This window comes from Onychostoma macrolepis, chromosome 02, assembly GCF_012432095.1.
Source record: "Onychostoma macrolepis isolate SWU-2019 chromosome 02, ASM1243209v1, whole genome shotgun sequence".
In the NCBI taxonomy this organism is placed as follows: domain Eukaryota; kingdom Metazoa; phylum Chordata; class Actinopteri; order Cypriniformes; family Cyprinidae; genus Onychostoma; species Onychostoma macrolepis.
The window spans coordinates 5,467,864-5,487,935 of record NC_081156.1 but is presented as its reverse complement, the minus strand read 5'-3'; the positions used below and the strand labels follow the sequence as shown (position 1 = coordinate 5,487,935).

At 38.2% G+C, this 20,072-nt stretch overlaps 1 protein-coding gene across 3 annotated transcripts; it reads left to right on the top strand.

Annotated features, from left to right (window-relative positions):
* Nucleotides 1-817: 817 nt before the first annotated feature.
* Nucleotides 818-19,823, top strand: slc35a3b (solute carrier family 35 member A3b). 3 transcript variants are annotated; one of them, XR_009267644.1, is made up of 8 exons: nucleotides 818-1,008; nucleotides 11,674-11,932; nucleotides 12,780-12,934; nucleotides 13,753-13,875; nucleotides 15,932-16,106; nucleotides 16,729-16,847; nucleotides 16,984-17,074; nucleotides 19,314-19,823. XR_009267644.1 is itself a non-coding variant. In XM_058756446.1 (8 exons), exons 2-8 carry the CDS (start codon nucleotides 11,737-11,739, stop codon nucleotides 19,402-19,404), a joined length of 993 nt encoding a protein of 330 aa, XP_058612429.1. In that variant the 5' UTR covers nucleotides 818-1,008; nucleotides 11,674-11,736; the 3' UTR covers nucleotides 19,405-19,823. The 3 variants fall into 3 exon arrangements, 2 of the variants coding, with proteins under 2 accessions (XP_058612429.1, XP_058612437.1); XM_058756446.1 differs by having other exon boundaries at nucleotides 16,941-17,074; XM_058756454.1 differs by lacking the exon at nucleotides 16,984-17,074.
* Nucleotides 19,824-20,072: the final 249 nt, after the last annotated feature.

Genomic DNA, 20,072 nt, shown 5'->3' with positions numbered 1-20,072 from the left:
TAATTATTGTTCAACATTAAATCATTTAAATAAATTACCCAAACTCGAGCAACCACACAGTCACATCACGAATAAAAGTAAATACAAGGCAAAAAAAATGGGTTAAATATACGGACAACTAAATTTTAACATTTCAACCTAAAATCTTAACGATGAATACAAATGTTAATGTCCACGTTATTTTTACGTCAGCAAATCCAGTATTTATTAAATTAAGCAACAAACAATAACGGAAGTCAAATGCAAGGTACATTAAAAAAGATTATTTAAAATAATCATAAAATAACTATAACAGATAAAACTAACAATAGAATATAAAATAAAAAAAATAAAAATGTACTTATAAATCTTACTAAAACTATTTGTATTTAATTCAAGAGTAATAATTTATATATTTCTCCTTACTGTCTTCTTATCTCATATCAAGCAAAGTTCAATTAAAGTAAATTACTTCACAATTACTCTGCAAAACAAATAACAAATCTTTTTGGACAGAAATTGCTTTGATATTTATTTATTTCCAATCTGGTGCAGGTTACAGAAACTATTATTCAAATTATGTTAGTTTATTTATTTTTAATAGTTTATTGCTACTTTGCCTAGTTGGTAAATTTCATCTTTACAAAGTCAAGACAGCACATTTTAAACCTGATTTTAGAATATTCTGCTGGGGTAAAATCCCAAGAAATATTCCTAAAATTGTCATCATGAAAATATTATTTTTGTTTGAGAGAAAAAAAAAAAAAGAAACAAAAACTCTAAAGCAATACACACCCATAGCGGTAGATGTCACTCTAAGCAAATTCTCATCTTCATTTTAAAAAGTTTTGGTGAAACTGACACGACAGAAACATGGGTGTCAAACACAGTTTCCCTCACGCTGACAGCTTGGTTGAGGAAGTAATAGTTTTATATCAAATGATTGATATGCACGAGCCAGGGCTGGGTTCGCTAATGGACTCGACGCTCACTCAGCGCTACACATCTGAGCTGCACGTCTGAACACAGGTACAGTACTCACTTACCATCTCTACACGCTTTTTACGTATCTGAATATTTGCAAATGCTACCACGGGAGCTGAACAATATACGTGACAGCATTCGGACGTTAGGACGCTGTCCTGAATGCTGTCCAGGTAGGCAGCTCACCAGATTTTGAGACACACTTTAATCAAATGTCTATAACCACAAACATTCCTGTGCAGAAAGCACAGTGTCATATTCCTAAAAGCACGTAAATATGATTGGGAGACCAGGGCTAGGGTTTTAACATAGTGATTTTTTTCCTCAAATATGTTTATATTATCAAATAATAATGCAGCTGTTTATTAAAGCTTTAGAAAAAAAAAAAAAACAATGCCATGCTGTCTACTTTACCTTGAACTCATTTGTCTAGTTTTGCATAGAGATGTATCATGCATGAAAAAATGTTTACTAAGTCCAGGTTAATCGGGTGAAATATTGATTTACAGCTAACGCCCTCCATCGTTTTGCTGACAGGGCAGAAAGTAAATTCACCATTTGTGCATTTAATAAACTCCAGGTTAAACAAAAAGGAGGTTGATATGTGCCTGAGATTAATAGCAGACTGAGGTGAAACTTCCCACAATCAAAAGCAGGGGCTTGTGCCATGATGGTGGCTGAACAAACTCAGGGTTACAGGATTAGTTTCGAGTTGACAAAACCAAACCAGTCCAATCAGGCTTTGTTGGTACCATGAAGCTGATCATCAGCTTTCTCTTTTCTTCTTTTTCTTTAATTTAAACTGTAGCCTAATTTTTTCCCATTATTTTACATCAAGGTGTATGCAGTCCGTGCCTCCAAACGTTCTTAATCGTTTCGCTAATAAATGCTCTATGTTTTATAATTAGGCTATTTGTTCCTCAGTTTTTACTGATTTTCAGTTTTGTATAGGCTACCTATTTAAGAGTTATTTATTATTTTATATTAGGCATATAGCATGGTGTATTTTTATTCGTTTTGTTAATAAAAGTTATAGGCTTTGTTCTACTTTGTATTTTGTTGTTGCTTGAATTGAATTCAAGCAATTGATGCCGAATTGCCTCAAATTTGAAAGTGAAAGTAAAATGTGCACAGAGCTTTTACAAGCTATTTAAAACCTGAAGGAAAGCGAGGAGAAGAGGGAAAACTCAAACCACCCCCCGCCACGGTGATACCGGTATTACTGGTGGTGAGAATTTCCTCACCGTCATAACCCTGTTTCATGGTACCTAAAACCCAGAGTTGGGGCAAACTAACCTGAAACTCATCCGGCTAGACAACTAAACCGGCTTCATAGTACAGGCCCCAGGTTCTCAGACTGCACTTTCAGGTTCCAGTGGTGTTGGTGCATTTAGACACTGCTTACTTTCTTTATATAATTAATTACCTACCAAACCCATTGTTGAACTGAGTGAACTTTAAGATAATGATGAACCAGACTGATATTTTAATATTTATGTAAATGATTTAATCATTTCCTTGTAAAACAGGACGTTGGGTCAGGACAGATGTCGCTGAATGTATTGATTTTATGAAAACTGAATTTGGACATACTGCTCTTTACTACTTCTACAGTGGGGAAGTATGCGATTAGTATGCAAATGTGGAAGCTTTATGGATGACACGCCTTATTGGCCAGAATCTCTGATGACAACAATGACTTGTTACCTTCAGTTCAGCGTACTCACACAAATCTGCATTACTTGATCAATAAAAACTCTTTGCATGTTACATTAATGTTATATCTTGTCATGTTTATCAAAATAAAACTGATTAAAAGTATACTTTATTCGCATCTTAATAGTATGTTAAACTTTATTCTGTAAATACAGGCGCTGTATTAAAGGGTTAGTTCACTCAAAAATGAATATTCTGTCATTAATTACTCACCCTCATGTTGCATCTTCCGAACACAAATTATGATGCTTCATGGTGGTAAAAAGAGTTATTAAACACAACAGCCTCCAAAAAGATCTTGGGGCTCTTGTGCAGACTGACACCCATATGAAGCTGAGAACAGTAGCTGTGAATGAAGCTGAGCCTCTCTCGGTCAGTATGCGATCGCAAGTTCAGTTCTCTTTCACATCTTATTGCGCTTAAAGGTAGGGTAGGCGATTTTGCATAAGATCCCACCCTCCCTGCAGTATCAGTCTCCAAAGCCACGCCTCCTCCAAAACACATGAATGCTCACAGGCAGACCAGAGGCTAACCTGTGTTGTTGTTTTTTTTTTTTTATTTAATAAAATGCTCAAAAAGCAGGGCATGAACATGCTAGTCAAATAAGAGATTTCAGGCTTATTAATAGGCTAAATAAAAACAGAATTCTATGTTGGGTCATCTTATTTGGTTACTTTTCCTGTTGTTTTAGGTTTTTGTTGTGCTATCGATTCAGTATTGGTATGGTGACATTTCAGTCATGTTTGGTATGGAAGTCATAATTTTGGTCATTTTTGAAGGCCATGATCAGCTGGTTCAGGTGTGTTTAATTAGGGCTGGAGCTAAACTTCACAGCACAGCGGTCCTTCAGGAACAGGTTTGGGCACCTCATTCAGGTCATCAGCTCATAAGTATGGACTCCCAAACCTGAAATGGGTGCGTCAGACAAAGAAAACACAAAATGTGAAGTGATGGGGGCCTCCAGGAACACTAGCATATAGATGAGCTTAAAGCTAACAGACACACCCTGCATCTGAGTATGCCTACTTCTCTACTATATTGAAGCAAAAAAAGTAGTGTATCTATATTGACAAAATACAAGACAAATGCAATTTATTTGGGTGAATACAGCATAGTTTACAATATTACATACATTTAAACTCGTTTAACAAGCATTTTAGACATAAAAAATTTTACATTTTAAAAATAGCATTTTAATTTGTGTATTCAACTGTTCTCTGTAATCGCTTTTCACCGAAATAGTGTTAATTCTCGTGCTGGTGTCACTGAAATCTGAGCCGGAGAAGGGCTGCTGTTCGCCGGGGGAACTGTGAACTTCGGACCGTGGCCTCGCATTTCACTCGTAGCTGAAAGGTGCCGTGACTCCAAAACATGCCCAAAAACAAACAGTACTGAGATTAGAAAATATATTTTAACATCAAATTAAATTAAACTCGGTATTACGAATAAAATCCATTTATGTTATGCAAGGCAAAGGCATTTCCACCGCGAAACAACTGCTGCTGACGCAGCCTACTGACATCTCGTCCTTTATGTTGCGTAAAATAATACAATTTACAGCACTGTAAAGACTTTATAAATGAAATAACATGTATACAAACCTTGATTTCCCTGCAGAAGTGCACCAACTCAGTGGTGATGACAACCGCTCTCTCAAAAAACCTGTGATCTGACTGTAACTGGGCGGCTGGGTTGTTTCGTCAGAGAAACAACCCTGTGAGTTAAAAATGACCCTGCAACTTAATTACAGAAAAAAACAATTAATTTGTTTTTGGGGGCTGCACAGTAATACTTAAACAGAGCGTTCTAATGTCATCGAATGATTCTTGTTCTAAATATTCCTGACAAGATTGCATAGATGGCATAAACTATTTGTGGTATCTTGCAGGATGATTGAAAAGTAAAGCAGACGAGAACACAACATTTCCCCCCTTTTTAAAGAACATACTTTGGGGTAACTAGACAGCAAGATTAATCGCTTAATCTATTAATTATTAATCTGATAGCAGAGTCATCTTGTACATTTAACCAACCTTTAACTCTCCAGTATAAAACACTGTAACATATTTGAAAACAGCAGTGATACAGATTGTAACAATTCTGTATTATTAGAACTTATTGAGTCAGGATAGCACAACTTGGTAGCATAAGCAATGCAGGCACAGTGCATGCGATACATCAGATCTAAGGAACATAATCATTTAACCAACTAGGTTTATGAGTGTTACGTTTGGGTCTAAGAGTATGAGTATTAGTACAGTGACCAGCGTTCTCAGCAGAAGTTGTTGTTGTTGTGCATGGGAATGCAGTGAGATTGGAAGCATTCCAAGTTTTTACATCACTCAGAACATATGTACCCACCCCCAGTTTTTTGTTAACTTTGAGAGGGTCTGTGAACTTCCTGTGCCCCTTAGGAACATGCAGATGGTTCCGAACTCTCACTTTATCCCCCTCCTGGAAGCAAGGAGTGCGTGCACCGCGCTTGGCATCAGTATACAGTTTCGTTTTATGTTGCAGCCGTGCAACCCTTTGGCGAACAGTCATATCAGTGGGTGAGCACACAGGAGTGGATGGCAGAATAGACAGCCTTGTGCGCATTTGTCTGCCATAGAGGAGCTGAAAAGGTGAGGTACCGGTTGCAGCATGTGGAGTGGCACGGTACACCTGCAAGAAGTCAGTCACAACAGGTTTCCACGGAAGATGTTGCTGGATGGACGTTTGGACGGTGTGTTTGAGAACACGGTTAAATCTCTCTACAGCACCATTAGCTGCTGGATAGTAGAGAGAGGAACGATGGTGACGAATATTCAGTTTTTCCAGAAAAGCAGCGAAGGCAGCAGATGTAAACTGAACACCGTTGTCAGTAACTATGCTCAGTGGATTGCCATGGCGACTGAATACCGATGACAGAAACGAAACCACAGAGTCCGTAGTGACGGTGTGAGTAAAGGAGACCTCAGGCCATTTGCTGTAATAATCGGTCAATGTAATTGCAAACCTGCAATCAGATGCAGCAGTGTCAAATGGTCCGACTATATCCACAGCTACTTTCTGCCATGGTCCATCTGGCAGCGGCACCGGCTGAAGAGGAGCAGGATGTGACTTCACGGTTTTGTCATTAAGTTGACATACATGACAGGAACGGACAGATCGTGAACTTGAGCATCCATCCTTGGCCACCAATAAAGGTCACGGAGGCGCTGTTTAGTTCTCACCTCCCCTTGGTGTCCTTCATGCGCTATGGAAACCAGTGTAGAGCGAAGAGCAACAGGTGCAATAGACCATAGTCAGAAGCATCTGTGGAGACAATGGTGTGCATTGCAGGGTCAAATAACGCCAAAGAAGGCTGTTTGCTAGCAAATGTTTTACTTTGGTTAAACTTTGTTCAGCCTCTTTTGACCAGCTGAATCCATTTGGAGCTTGTAAGCATGCGCGCACTGGAGCTACCACAGTGGCAAAATCAGGAAGGAACTTACTGTACCACGACATAAGTCCAAGTAAGGAGCGCAAAGTAGATGCATCAGACGGTGCAGGGGCATTGAGTATTGCCTGTACTCGTGACTCATCAGGACGAAGGCCCTCTGCTGACACTGTATGTCCCAAAAACAGCAGGCTGGTTTTCCGGAAATGACACTTGTCTTTATTGAGTTGTAAGCCAGCAGCTTCTAGACGCTGTAGCACCACTTGAAGCGTTTTGTCATGTGAATCCATGTCACGTCCGTGGATGATAATATCATTCAGATAATTTTCAACCCCTGACAAGCCAGCCAGAATGATGGTCATCATTTTCTGGAATGCTGCAGGCGCTGAAGCCAATCCATAGGGAACACGGCAGAATCGGTACAGTCCATCATGGGTAATAAAAGGCTGTGAGATCGCGACTGTCCTCGTGCAGTGGTACTTGGTAGTAAGCATTAGTTAGATCAATAGTAGTGAAGACAGCAGAACCTTTAAGAGCAGCGAGCAGTTCATCCATGTGTGGCAACGGAAAAGAGTCAACGATTACTGCTTTATTTGGCCCTCTGAGGTCAACACACATCCTGATTTTTCCAGATTTTTTCTGTGTAACAACAATTGGTGAAACCCATGCAGACGCGTCTATGCGTTCTATCACCCCAGCTGCTTGTAAGCGATTTAATTCCTCTGACACAGCACTGCGAACAGAGAGTGGCAGGTGGTGAAGTTTTTGGCGCACGGGTGTGACTGTTTCATCCAGCTTTACCCGGTGTACAAAGTTTTTAGCACATCCGCACTCTGTTAAATCAGCAACAGTGCACTGTAACACTGGTACAGGAGGAGCAAGGTCAGAAAGAGCATTAGAAGGCAGTACTTGACTGTTCTCAATCCTCACATGCAGTGCAGACATGAGGTCCCTCCCCATTAGTGGAGTGCCTTTTTCCACAATGAAGAACGTAGCAGGTACTGTGTGGTCATGTAACGAGATGTTCGCTGACAAACACCCAACTACCGGAATTTGAGCTTTTGCGTAAGTCACAAGCCTGGCTGTTGGTTGTGACAGTGCAACATTACTGAAATGGCATGCATAAGTACTATAAGGCAAGATAGATACAGAAGACCCGGTGTCAACCACCAAATTCACCATAAAGGCTCGATCGGCAGAGGTAGATATGGTTACTGTACTTGTGATGTTGCAGTTGCAGCAGGGCAGTTTGCAGCGTCAGCTAAGTGTGTCTCTGAGCCACAACGAAAGCAGGACTCCCCACGTGAACAGGATTAGGAGGTGCATGTGAAGATTTTCCTCTCCTGCGCTTTACTACGTGCTGCACTACTTGTACGGAGGCGGTAACTTGGCGGGAATTTGAAATGGATTTAGCCTGATCAGAAGCTGATTCAATCTGACTCGCTATTGTGACAGCTCTGTCCAGTGTGAGATCAGTCTCAAGTAAAAGTCTCTCACGTATTCGTGGGCTAAGCACATTTTCCACTAACTGATCGCGAATCATCTCATCAGCACAGGCACCGAATTCACATGTAACAACAAGTTCACGCAAAGCAGCAACGTATTGTATAACTGTCTCGTGAGGAGCCTGGCAACGTTTACGGAAAGCGTGACGTTCAGCCACTATGTTAGCTTTTGGCACAAAGTAGGCTTTTAGTGCAGCTTCTGCATCCTTGTACGTCGTACCTATGTTAGGCAATGAGTAGAAAATTCGCTGTCCCTCTGTGCCGAGGCAGTGAAGCAGTCGATTTATAAAGTGGGATGTATTTAGGAAAATCTGTTGTGTGTTTGGATGTTTTATGAATCGTTCATAGGCAAAATTGTCATGTTTTCACATTATATGCATGTCTCACTGAGGCTGCTGGAGGTGGCGGGGGGCATCTCAATGGACAGGAGCTGTTGAGTTGTCATCCTGCACACAGAGCAGGATTGTGTGGCTCACCCCCCTCACCGCAGCCTCAGAGCTGCATAAGGCCGTCTGTGTGTGCTGTGCACCCCACCTCTGGCCAGCCTTCTCAATCACACCCAAACCTTCTGTTTGCCAAGTCATATTTGTATTGATGTAAATCTATTAAATTAAAACTTCCAGCTCCTTTTTCAATGACCTTGAGACTCTGTTTGTCTTAATTACTGTGCTTTTACCAGCTGGCAGTGTGCAAATAGTTTTTCCCTTTGTGAAAGCAAAATTGCATGAAAATATAGGATTACAACATCATATCACATCCTCCTTCCATCCGGCTGTGTGTCAGTGGGAGTGGCTCATGTTGGCCTCTTTGCTCTTTACTCAAGTCTGATGCATGCTTTCTCTGTACCTACACTGAAAGGATACTCTATCTGCTGAAACACAGCAGCTCAAAAAGACTGAATGCAAACTCAGCAATGGCACCGCTGTGATGGTTTTAACTGGGGTGAGTGAGAATCATTGATCTGTGAAACTATCAGAGTTTGTGTATATTGTATTGGAAAGACATGTGAAGTTACATGATTTTTGTGGTGTCTCCCTTGAGCTGTTAATAATCAAACAAGGCCATTATCATTTAGTGATGTATAATGCTCTAATGGTTTGGAGGCATGGGAAAACTATTAGAAATGCATTAGTAATGCATTATGGGTGTATTTAGTAGTGTTGTTAATTATTTACTCTGTATTAATGTAAAGTTTAATCTAAAATATTTTGAAAAGAGGTATTTGTCAGTTACTTATTCAAATCTATATTTTGATACTGATTCATACACTACTGTTCAAAAATTCAGTCAGTAAGATTTTTTTAAAGAAATTAATCATTTTGTTCAGTAAGAATGCTTTAAATAGAATTATTTTGTAGCACTATAAATGTTTCACTGTCACTTTTGTTCCATTTCAAATAAATGCTGTTCTTTCTCAAATTTCTATCTATCAAGGTATCCTGAAAAAGTATCACAAAAATATTAAGCAGCACATGCTTTTTCAACATTGATAGTAATAAATGTTTCTTGAGCAGCAAATCAGCATATTAAAAATTCAGCTTTTCCTTCACAGAAATATATATATATACAGCGGGTAAAATAAGTATTGAACACGTCACCATTTTTCTCAGTAATTATATTTCTAAAGGTGCATGTTGACAGTTTTCACCAGATATCGGTAACAACCCAAGTAATCCATACATACAAAGAAAGCAAAACAAATAAGTTCAGAAATTAAGTTTTGTGTAATAAAGTGGAATGACATGGGAAAATTATTGAACACATGAAGAAAGGGAGGTGCAAAAAGGCATGGAAAGCCAAGACACCAGCTGAAATCTATCAGTCATTAGAAAGCAATCCTGCCCCTCGTCAGTGGAAATTAATATTAGCTGCTTCAGTCCCAACTGATGGCCTACACTGTTAGACATTTCTTTAATTTCCACAGTTATTTACTGTATATCACCCAGTGTAATACTGCAAATTCCCTTTACAGTAAATAACTGTAATACCCTTTGCATCATGGGAATATTCTGTGACGTCAGACCCCGCATACAGAGACTTACTGTATTTTTTAAAATTACTGTATACTACTGTAACGGTCTCTTTGGCGCCATTATACTGAGCTCGTTTTATTTTCCTAATTTCTTACATTTGGATTGACACAATTTGCCCTACACCGTGTCTACAACGCCGCAGCAGCTTGGGACTTACTACTGGAGGTGTTACATCTCTTCTAATGATTGGAAAATCCGTTTGGAGTACATCTGTATATCAGAAATTTACCGGGGCATCACTTTACTGTCCGCATCCACTGTAGATAGTATATATAATGGGTTCTATATTGCTTTTTTATCGAGTCGCGCCTCGCCGCGCCACTCGCGTCCGAGGAAGACACGGGTCCAGCGGGGCAGCGCCGCGGGTTTTTCCCGGGGATGAACCCGCGAGAGTGGGAGAGCTCCGGAGAACATCTATGCTGTGTGTCGATGCACCTTACGAGAGAATAAGACCAGCAAGCAAGGTAAAAATATATGTACGTTTGTCTGTGTGTTTGTGTCAGATTTTTGCACACCAGTTTACCTAACATTAGTAACATTTACTCGTCAACATGGCGGTTACAGAACTTTACTATGGTAAACTGCGCTGTGTTTCAAACGACTTTTGTCAGCTCATTGAATTACGTTACCGAATTAAAATAGTTTTTAACGAGCAACGCTTATCTTATACTAACATTAGGTTAACTAATGTGAAATTTAGTTCAGGTGTTCGTAGTTAATGTTGGCCAGTAGCCTGAGAAAATTAAATTGTATGTTAGCTAGATTAAACTAGTTTTATGGCTAGCTGCCTTTCTAGTTTTAGAATTAGTTTGTTATAGTCTCTAATGGAATTTAAGATTTACTGCATTTGTTTGTATTTGTGTTTTAAAGGCAACTGCAATGAAGCCTCAAGAAAGACATGAGCAGGCCAGCCACCCTGAGACTGATAATTCATGGTAAGAGAACAACTAGTTTTGAGAGATTTGTGTATTCTATATGAGGTTTGCCTTTTAAAAGTGTGCTATTTCTATTTGTTTTTCAGAGAAGACATTTCTGTCAAAGTGGATGGTGAGCAAAGATGGTGGCCACGTTTTGGAGCAGCACCTGGGTTTTGCAGGCCGTTATGTATTCTTTGGCTGCTTGTCTTTTTTTCCTCATTATGTTTCTGTTGCCTAAAGATTCTTTGTGAGGATGAATCCAGAGGACACAACATAATGCACTGCAAAACGTCCTAAGACAGGAGAAGTGGTGAAGATGCACTGTTCCAGCATTGGAAGACTGTATTTTTAAGTGTTATACATGCAATGTTTTAAATAAAGAATTTGATGTTTTGTAATTATTGTCTGTTTTAATTTAATGCCAGTAGTACCTATGTAGATTAAAAATAAAATTAATTCTAGATAAAAATGATAAAATCTAATGAAATCTATATTAAAATGAATGAATTACAGTAGTATACTGATAAATCAAATACAGTTTGCTACTGTAAATCTTAATTACAGTAACTTACTGGCAACAGTGTGCAACAGAAACATTTCATGAGGGGTAAAAGCAAAGAGCTTTCTCAAGACCTTCGCAACGTTATTGTTGCAAAACATACTGATGGCATTGGTTACAGAAGGATTTCTATACTTCTGAATGTTCCAGTGAGCACTGCTGGGGCCATACTCCGGAGGTGGAAAGCATCATTTCACCATAAACCAGCAATGACCAGGTTCTCCTCGCAAGATTTCTGACAAATTAGTAAAAATAATTATCAGAAGAGTTGTCCAAGAGCCAAGGATCACTTGTTGAGAGCTTCAGAAAGACCTGGAATTAGCATGTAGAATTGTTTCAAAGAAAACAATAAGTAATGCACTCAACCGCCGTGGCCTGTATGCACGCTCACCATGCAAGGCTCTATTGCAGGGGAGGTCCTGGAGAGCCGCAGCCCTGCAGAGTTCAGCTCCAACCCTAAACTGTAGTGGTGTATGTAGATGATATATGCAAATGTTTCCATATCCCATGTGATATAAAAAGGTATCAGGCTTTAATCAACTTTGTCTCTCTCTGTTAGACTAAACTGGGACACTTGTCCCTGTCCCCTGTCTCTGTATCATCGGAGGTGTCCGGTATTTCCATGTCGTCCACCTCATCACGACTGAAGTATGTTTCTCTGGGAGTACTGGTGCTGCAGACCACCTCCTTGGTGCTGACAATGCGTTACTCGCGTACGCTGCAGTCCGACGGGCCGCGCTACCTGGCGTCGTCTGCCGTAGTGTGCTCTGAAGTCCTGAAGATTGCTGCATGCACGCTGCTTGTCTTCAGAGAACACAGTGAGTTTGCACCTCCTCAACTCTGACATGTGGAAACTAATGTGTTCTGCAGTCCGTCTGTAATGCATAAGATCTCTAGATAGTAGTTATCTTTTGTTTTTCTTATATGTGTTTGTCTGTCTCCAGGGTTTCACTGTCTACTCTGTATCGCTGACGGTGTTTTGTCTTTTCTTTTTCCTGGGATTTATGTCATTGTGGCTCTATGCTGTGTATATTCTATGAAAGGTTATTTTCACCATGGGATAAAATATAAAAAAGGTAACTGTGACTTTGTGTCACGATTTGAGCTTTTTTTGCGATTGTGAGTGTATATCTCACAATGTGAACTTTTTTCTTGAATTTCTCATGATTCTGTTTTATATTTCACAATTCAGACTTTTTTCTCGCAATTCTGAGTTTATATCAATTCTGAATTTTTTTCTGGCAACTTTGAGTGTATATCTCAATTCAGACTTTTATTCTCATGAGTCTGAGTTTATATCTCACAATTGACTTTTTTCGCAATTCTGAGTTTATGTCTTGCAATTTGGACATTTTATCTCACAATTCTGACTTTATTTCCTGTAATTTTGAGTTTATATCATGCAATTCAGATTTATATTCTTGCAATTCTGAGTTTATGTCTCACAATATAGACATTTTCCTCACGATTCTGAGTTTATTTCTCACAATTTTGAGATTGTTTCTGACAAAACCAATTTTGGAAACAAGCGTAATATTCGGTGTCCTTTGGTGTTTTGTCTGATAGCGTTATTGAAACAGCATTCTCATTCTTGTCAGGAGCTCAGAGCAGTAGAGGAGAGCTGTACCTCACTGTCTAATGTGCAGTGCTGTATGTGCCTCTTAGGTTTCAGTGTTCGTGCACTGAATCGGGTGTTGAAGGAGGAAATAATCAGCAAGCCTCTGCTGACGCTGAAGTTGGCCATTCCCTCAGGTATCTACACCCTGCAGAACAACCTGCTCTATGTGGCTCTGTCAAATCTAGATGCAGCTACCTACCAGGTGAGAAAGCACAAATCCAGAGAAGACCTTTAGGAAAATTTCCAGATCATTTGAATCCCAGAAAACAAATGCCCATGTGGCACCTTTTTCATATTTACAGTTTTGATAAGAACTAGTTGTGTGCTATTTAGGATTGATTTGAGTAAATAAAATAGTATTAGTAAAAAACATGTTATCATACTATATATATATATGTGTGTGTGTGTGTGTGTGTGTGTATGTGTATGTGTATGTTATTTCCAGAAATATTATGCAATGTTTCTAATTAATGTTTGGAACACCCCTTTAAACATTTGTATTTACTTGAGATATGCAGCTTGAGATATTGTATTTCTTCAAAATGTTTTCAAATATATTATAAATAGTGAAATATAATCAATTTATAGCACTTTTTATTGTTATAAATATATCTATATTTATATATAGTTAGCTATGATGACACTGTTGCTTATTAAGTTAAATATTACCTTTAGTAAATTCCTCTTTCTGTCACTCCAGTTCAGATGTTTATTATGTGAATAATTTTATGAATGTCAGCTGGTGACATGTCAACAGAAATCTGCATGTTCCATGGAAATACCATTGTGAGATAGTATCACAAATTAAAATGTTTTCTATTTGAATGTGTTTTAAAATGTAATTTATTCCTGTGATGCAAAGCTGATTTTTCAGCCTCATTGCTCCAGTCTTCAGTGTCACATGATCCTTCAGAAATCATTCTCAATGGAAAACAAACAAAAAAATTTTCTTTAAAAAAAAAAAAAAGTAATGTGTTTCTTTATAGACCTACCTTATTTACCTTCTCATTGGTTTTCCAGGTTACGTATCAGCTGAAAATCCTCACTACAGCCCTGTTCTCCGTGTCCATGTTGGGCAAAAGACTGGGCATTTACCAGTGGCTCTCACTAGTCGTTCTGATGACTGGAATTGCACTTGTCCAGGTAAGTAGCCTTGTGATTTGTTTATCAGGTCAACTTTCTTTGAAACCTGCAGTTATGGAACAAGCAGTTTTTGTGACTGTTAAAATTGACTCTGACTGAGAGTTTGTTCTTAGTATGTTGCTAACCATGCTATATTGAAAAAAGCATAAAAATACATAAAAGGCACAAATATTGGTTAACATAGTTTATTCTTTAAGCTGAATATTTTTTCCTGTACAGTTTATTCCATCATCTTTGATTTTTATATCCTCTGAACTTCTGTTTGAACATTTGTTAAAAATATATATTTTATTTTATTATAAATCATCTTTATTTATAAGTATTCATAAGTATTTATAAATATGGATGTCTAATTCTTTGTTTATTTTAATCTATTTTAAATAGATTTGATCTTTTTGATCTTTCATTCAAAATCTTAACAAATTTCTAACCTTTCATTGAAGTAAAACAATTGAAAGTAGGGGGAAACTCACATTATAAAATACAATCTACAATGCATGTTGGCCACAATTATTATCACCCTTAGAAATTATTATGAGTAAAATATCTCTGAAGTATATTCCCATTCATATTAAAAATTTTTTAGCACACCGGGGTGACTAGGAGCATGAAATTATCCAGCCATGACTTCCTGTCGCACAGGATTATAAATATGAGGAACACAAAGGCCAAATTCCCTTAATCATCCATCACAAGGTGTAAAACCTAACACATTTCCACCTTCACAAATACACCTACACATTTCCACCTTCAGGGCAATAATTAAGAATTTCCAATCAATGAAAGATGTTAAAAATCTGCCTGGAAGATGACGTGTGTCTATATCGTCCTAATGCACGGTGAGGAGGAGAGTTTGAGTGGCTAAAGACTCTTCAAGGATCACAGCTGGAGAACTGCAGAGATCAGTTGAGTATCGGGGTCAGAAAACCTTAAAAAATATATATCAAACAGCACCTACATCACCACATGTTGTTCAAATCGGTTTCAAGAAGAAAAAAAACTCCTTGCTCATCCAAAAACAAACTCCAGCATATTCAGTTATCAGACACGACTGGAACTTCAAATGGCACTGGCTTCTATGGTCAGATGAAACTTTAAAAAGAGCTTTTTGGCAGCAAACACTCAAGATGAGTTTAGTACAAACAGGGATAAAAAGTACCCATGCCCACAGTTAAATATACTGCTGGATCTTTAATGTCGTGGTCCTGTTTTTCTGCCGGAGGTCCTGAACATCTTGTTCAGATGCATGGCATCATAGATTCTCTCAAATATCAACAGATAAAAAATCAAAACCTCACTGCCTCTGTTAGAAATCTTATAATGGGCCATGTTTGGATCTTCCACCAGGACAACAATCCAAAACAAACATCAAAATCAACACAAAAATGGGTCACTGAGCACAAAACCAAGCTTCTGGTTCCAGTCCTCTGACCTGAACCCTGTAGAAAATGAGTGAACTGAAGAGAAGAAGCTGTGAATCTGAAGGATCTGAAGAGATTCTGGATGAAGAAAATAGTCTGATCTCTTATCAGGTGCTCTCCAAACTCTTCAGGCATTACAGGAGAAAATTCAGAGCTGTTATCTTGGGAAAAGGATGTTGCCAATAATTGGGTGCCAATAATTGTGGCCAACATGAACTAAAGAAAACATTTATTTCATAATGAGACCCCCACCATTTCCATTGTTTTACTTCAATGAAAGGTTAGAATTTTGTGAATTTCTTTAAATGAAAGATCAAAAGGATAAACGATGCAGATTTATTTTCACAGCCACCTTTGCTCATATTTATCAAGGGTAACGGGTAACCTATTTTGTTTACTATTTGTTTTGTTTCCAATTCTAATTTAAATATTTTAATCCCATTTATATTATATATTTTTTAATTAATTAAATATTTATTTAATTTAATTTTGTATTTTTTCTAGTATTTATTATTTATTTTTAGCACTGTTTTTCTTTAATCATTTCCATGGACCTTCTAACACTCTCTTGGGACATTTGAAAACTCATCAATGCTGTAAATATGACTCCTCCTATGTTTAACCTGAACCAACAGTGGCCAACTGAAGTTACCTCAAGCACCAAGCAGGAGGATCTAACTGCCGGTTCTCAGTTGATGGGTCTGCTGGCTGTGCTTGTGGCCTGCTTCTCCAGCGGATTTGCTGGCGTGTATTTTGAAAAGATCCTCAAAGAGAGCAAGCAGAGTGTCTGGATCCGTAATATTCAGCTAGGTCAGCAGATATTTATTAAAAATGTGAACCTAGAAACAGCCCAGCAACCTATTTTAATTTTTGTCCTGAAAACAAAAACACATTTGTGACCCTGGACGACAAAACCAGTCTTAAGTGTAAATTTTGCAAAATTAAGATTTATACACTGAATAAATAAGCTTTCCATTGATGTATGGTATGTTTGGATCTGACAACATTTGGCTGAGATACAACTATTTGAACATCTGGAATCTGAGGGTGCAAAAAAATCTAAATATTGAGAAAATCGCCTTTAAAGTTGTCCAAATGAATTTCTTAGCAGTGCATATTACTAATCAAAAATTAAGTTTTGATACATTTACAGTAAGAAATGTACAAAATATCTTCATGGAACATGATCTTTACTTAATATCCTAATGATTTTTGGCATAAAAGAAAAATTGATCATTTTGACCCATACAATGTAGTGTTGGCTATTGCTACAAATATACCCCAGCGACTTAAGACTGCTTTTGTGCTCCAGTGTCACATTTGGTTTTGGTAGCCATTGTTTACAAGTTCCTGCTTCAGGTTTCAGGAAATGTGTTTGCTTTTGTGACACAGGTTTGCTTTTTCTCCACACTTGTTCCATCGTTCTTCTCAGGTTTATTTGGACTGATTTTTGGACTTGGGGGAGTGTTTGCGTACGACGGAGAAAGAGTGCAGGAGAATGGACTCTTTCAAGGGTACAATGGTGTGACGTGGACTGTGGTGGCTCTTCAGGTACATTTTCACTTCTTTTTCATAATAGCACATGCACAGACCTGCACATAACGTTGTTATTTGTGTTAAACGTGCTTCACATACTTCCTGTAGGCTTTGGGTGGGTTAGTCATTGCAGCTGTCATCAAATATGCAGATAACATCCTGAAGGGCTTTGCCACATCCATCTCAATCATTCTGTCCACCCTCATCTCTTATTTCTTGTTGGAAGATTTTGACCCTACTAGGTAAGACAGTCACATTTGTATTTGGGTCTTTCCTGGGAAACTGTGCCATGCGTGTCCCTTACTACTGGTAAAATTCACAAGATACTGAATACAGTACAAGCTTGTGTACGTGACTAAAGATCATCCCACCCTAAACTCACACAAATTGTCGTGTCAGTGTTGCTGTGTCGAACTGGTCAGGATGGGCCAATAAACAGGAGCTATCTTCTGATTTGTTTGAAGTGCCTCTTTGCACTCCGAGGCAAATAAATTCACATTTATTAATTAAGCAAATTATTTTATCTAAAGAGATGCAGATGTATGTTTGTGTAGATCCACATGCGAGTGTTTGGTTTGTACTGTTTTACAAAACCTTTGTTTGTTGAAGTTACATTTGTGTCATTTTACATGTTTAAATTATGCCAGAACACATTATCATTTCCTTTGAAGAAGCCATCAAACAGTCCATTTATACCAGGTGTGTCAAAGACGTGGCGTGGATCTGCCGAAAATCAAATCAAACATTTGTGTGCATTCATTACATATTCTAATTTTCCAATTTTAGCTACAGCAGAGCGGATACCTTTGAATTGATTGTGTTGTATGTTGTAGCTTGCAGCGGTAGGATGTTTCTTTTAATTACACACACAATATTTGCGCTTCTCGCCTGAAACTGGTTCTGTGGGTAACACAGCTGTCCCAGAGAAACACAATGATAAGATGAAGGGTTTTTTAAAGGAGCGTGTTATCATCAATAGAAAAGTGAATTTGACACTAAACTATTACATTTGCACAGCACTAAATAAAGCCTGAAGTTTTTTTGTGATGCTACTATCATTCCACTACTCTGCATTTCGGGGTTTTTAAGCCTTAAGAGGGATTCACACTGAAAAATTTTTTTTAAGATTTATTTTTGGCATTCCTCCCCTTTACTATAATTGGACAGATCAGAGCTGACAGGAAGTGAAGTGGGAGAGAGATAGGGGGCGGGATCAGTAAAGGTCCTCGAGTCGGGATTCGAACTCGGGACGCCCGTAGTGCATCGGCACTGAATATCGGCACGCTGCCCACAAAGTTATCAACGCCGACACAGAACATATTTTTATATTCCACTGTGATGCTTTTCTATTGTATTTTTTTATGTAAACATGTGCTAGGTGAACATGTTTGAACGTTGAGTTTGCATCTTACGTATATTTTTCATCTTGTACATAATACATATACATATATGCACATACAAAGCAATATAAAAAGGAGGCACTCAGGTTAAAAAGTTAAACTTTAAACAAACACTTATTTAAACCTTCGTCTTGGACTCTGTATCTCGCGATTTTCAACACCCTGAGGGGCCATTCACACAGAATGCGTTTTTGTGCTCCGATATGCTGCTTTTCCATTGTTTGTATGTAAACATTCACATAAAACATGTTTTTGTGTTTAAAAATGTGTGGCGGTGGAATAAAACAAAAAGCCAAACATGCAGCGCTCGGTGTGAGATAGACTCTCATCACGGTGCTGCCTTTTTAAAATATGCAACGCTACTATTGAAACAATTGAAAAAAAACAAAAAAAAACATTGGTGGACACAGCAAAATGGACACAGTGAAAGAGATGTGTTATTTAAAAATGTAACTACTATTAATAAAATCGAGTGTCAGCTTTTAAAGCAGTTTGTGAGCGCAAGGAAAGAGACGATGCAAAAGACGCGAGCGCATCAGCCAAACACATCCATCAGGTTTATGTAGAAAAACAGCGCTATGAAATGGAAAAACTATGCTGGTCATTTATGCGTCTTTCAGTTTTAAACACAAAAACATGTTCCGTGTGAATAGCCCTCAACACACAGAAAGCATTTTCATTTGTTGGTGAATTGACTATGTGTTCCCTGAGACTTCACATTCATTCATTTATTTGTAACAAAAGTATCTGCTATTATTCAGTAATCTATTCAAGTTCTAGGTTATAAATCCAAAACTTACTGTTACAGGGTTGAAATAATGTTGCTCTAATCTGAATGTTGTTGGGAACGTCTCCCCTGCAGTGATCACCCAACGTATATGACAGCAATGTCCCCTGAAATTTTGGCCTGAGATGCAAAAACATGATTTCTTGGCAGTTCAGCAGTAACCTTTTCAAATGAAATTATTTTTAAAAAGTCCTGAAATTTTCTGGCGTAAATGGCACCGTTTCTTGGGAATGACCCACTTATTGCAGTTTGTAGAACTTGAGGAAAATGAAGCTTTTTTTTTTTCTTTTGTAGTGTGTTTTTCCTGGGTGCGATGCTGGTTATCGCTGCTACGTTTCTCTACGGGTATGAGAGCACACCTGCGGTCAACCCTAGTAAAGTATAGACGACTGGACATGAGATGATACACAATCATCAGGAGATGCTCTACTTTAGGTGAAGTTCAGGACAAGAGAACCAGTGATATTGTAAGGACACTAGCACCAAAAAAAACAAAAAAAACCATTCAGCCATCCAAAAGTTGTCTTCCATATAATTTCTTGATATCAACACACTAAGACCAGAAATGAAACTCAAACTGCTTCTGATGTACAGGACTCAGCTGAAGACTTTAAGGACTTCATTTGAAATGTGTTTACATGTGATAGGAATCTCTGAGACAGAGCCTCACAAATTCAACATGTTACAGTTTCATATTTATTTTCTGTGTCATGCAGTGGCGTATTGAGAAAGCGATTGTTTTACTTGAATGTATCCTTTGAGAAACATCATTTTCTCAAAACCAATAAAAAAGTGTTTCTAAAATGTCATGCTATCAAATTCTGGTAATAAAAACAAGTTGAATCTCAAACGTTGAACCATTAGGAATAATGACTGCATTTTGATCGGTCTAATAATCTGGCATTGTGGGAAAAATGTTGAGAGATCAGACTCCTGCGAGATGCTCAATGCACTTTTATTAGTCCTTGAATGAACAGAGTGAACTGTCAGACCTTGTTGCTCTCAGCTGGGGGTTTCAGTGGAAATATATATGTTGCATCACAGTTTGTTTTA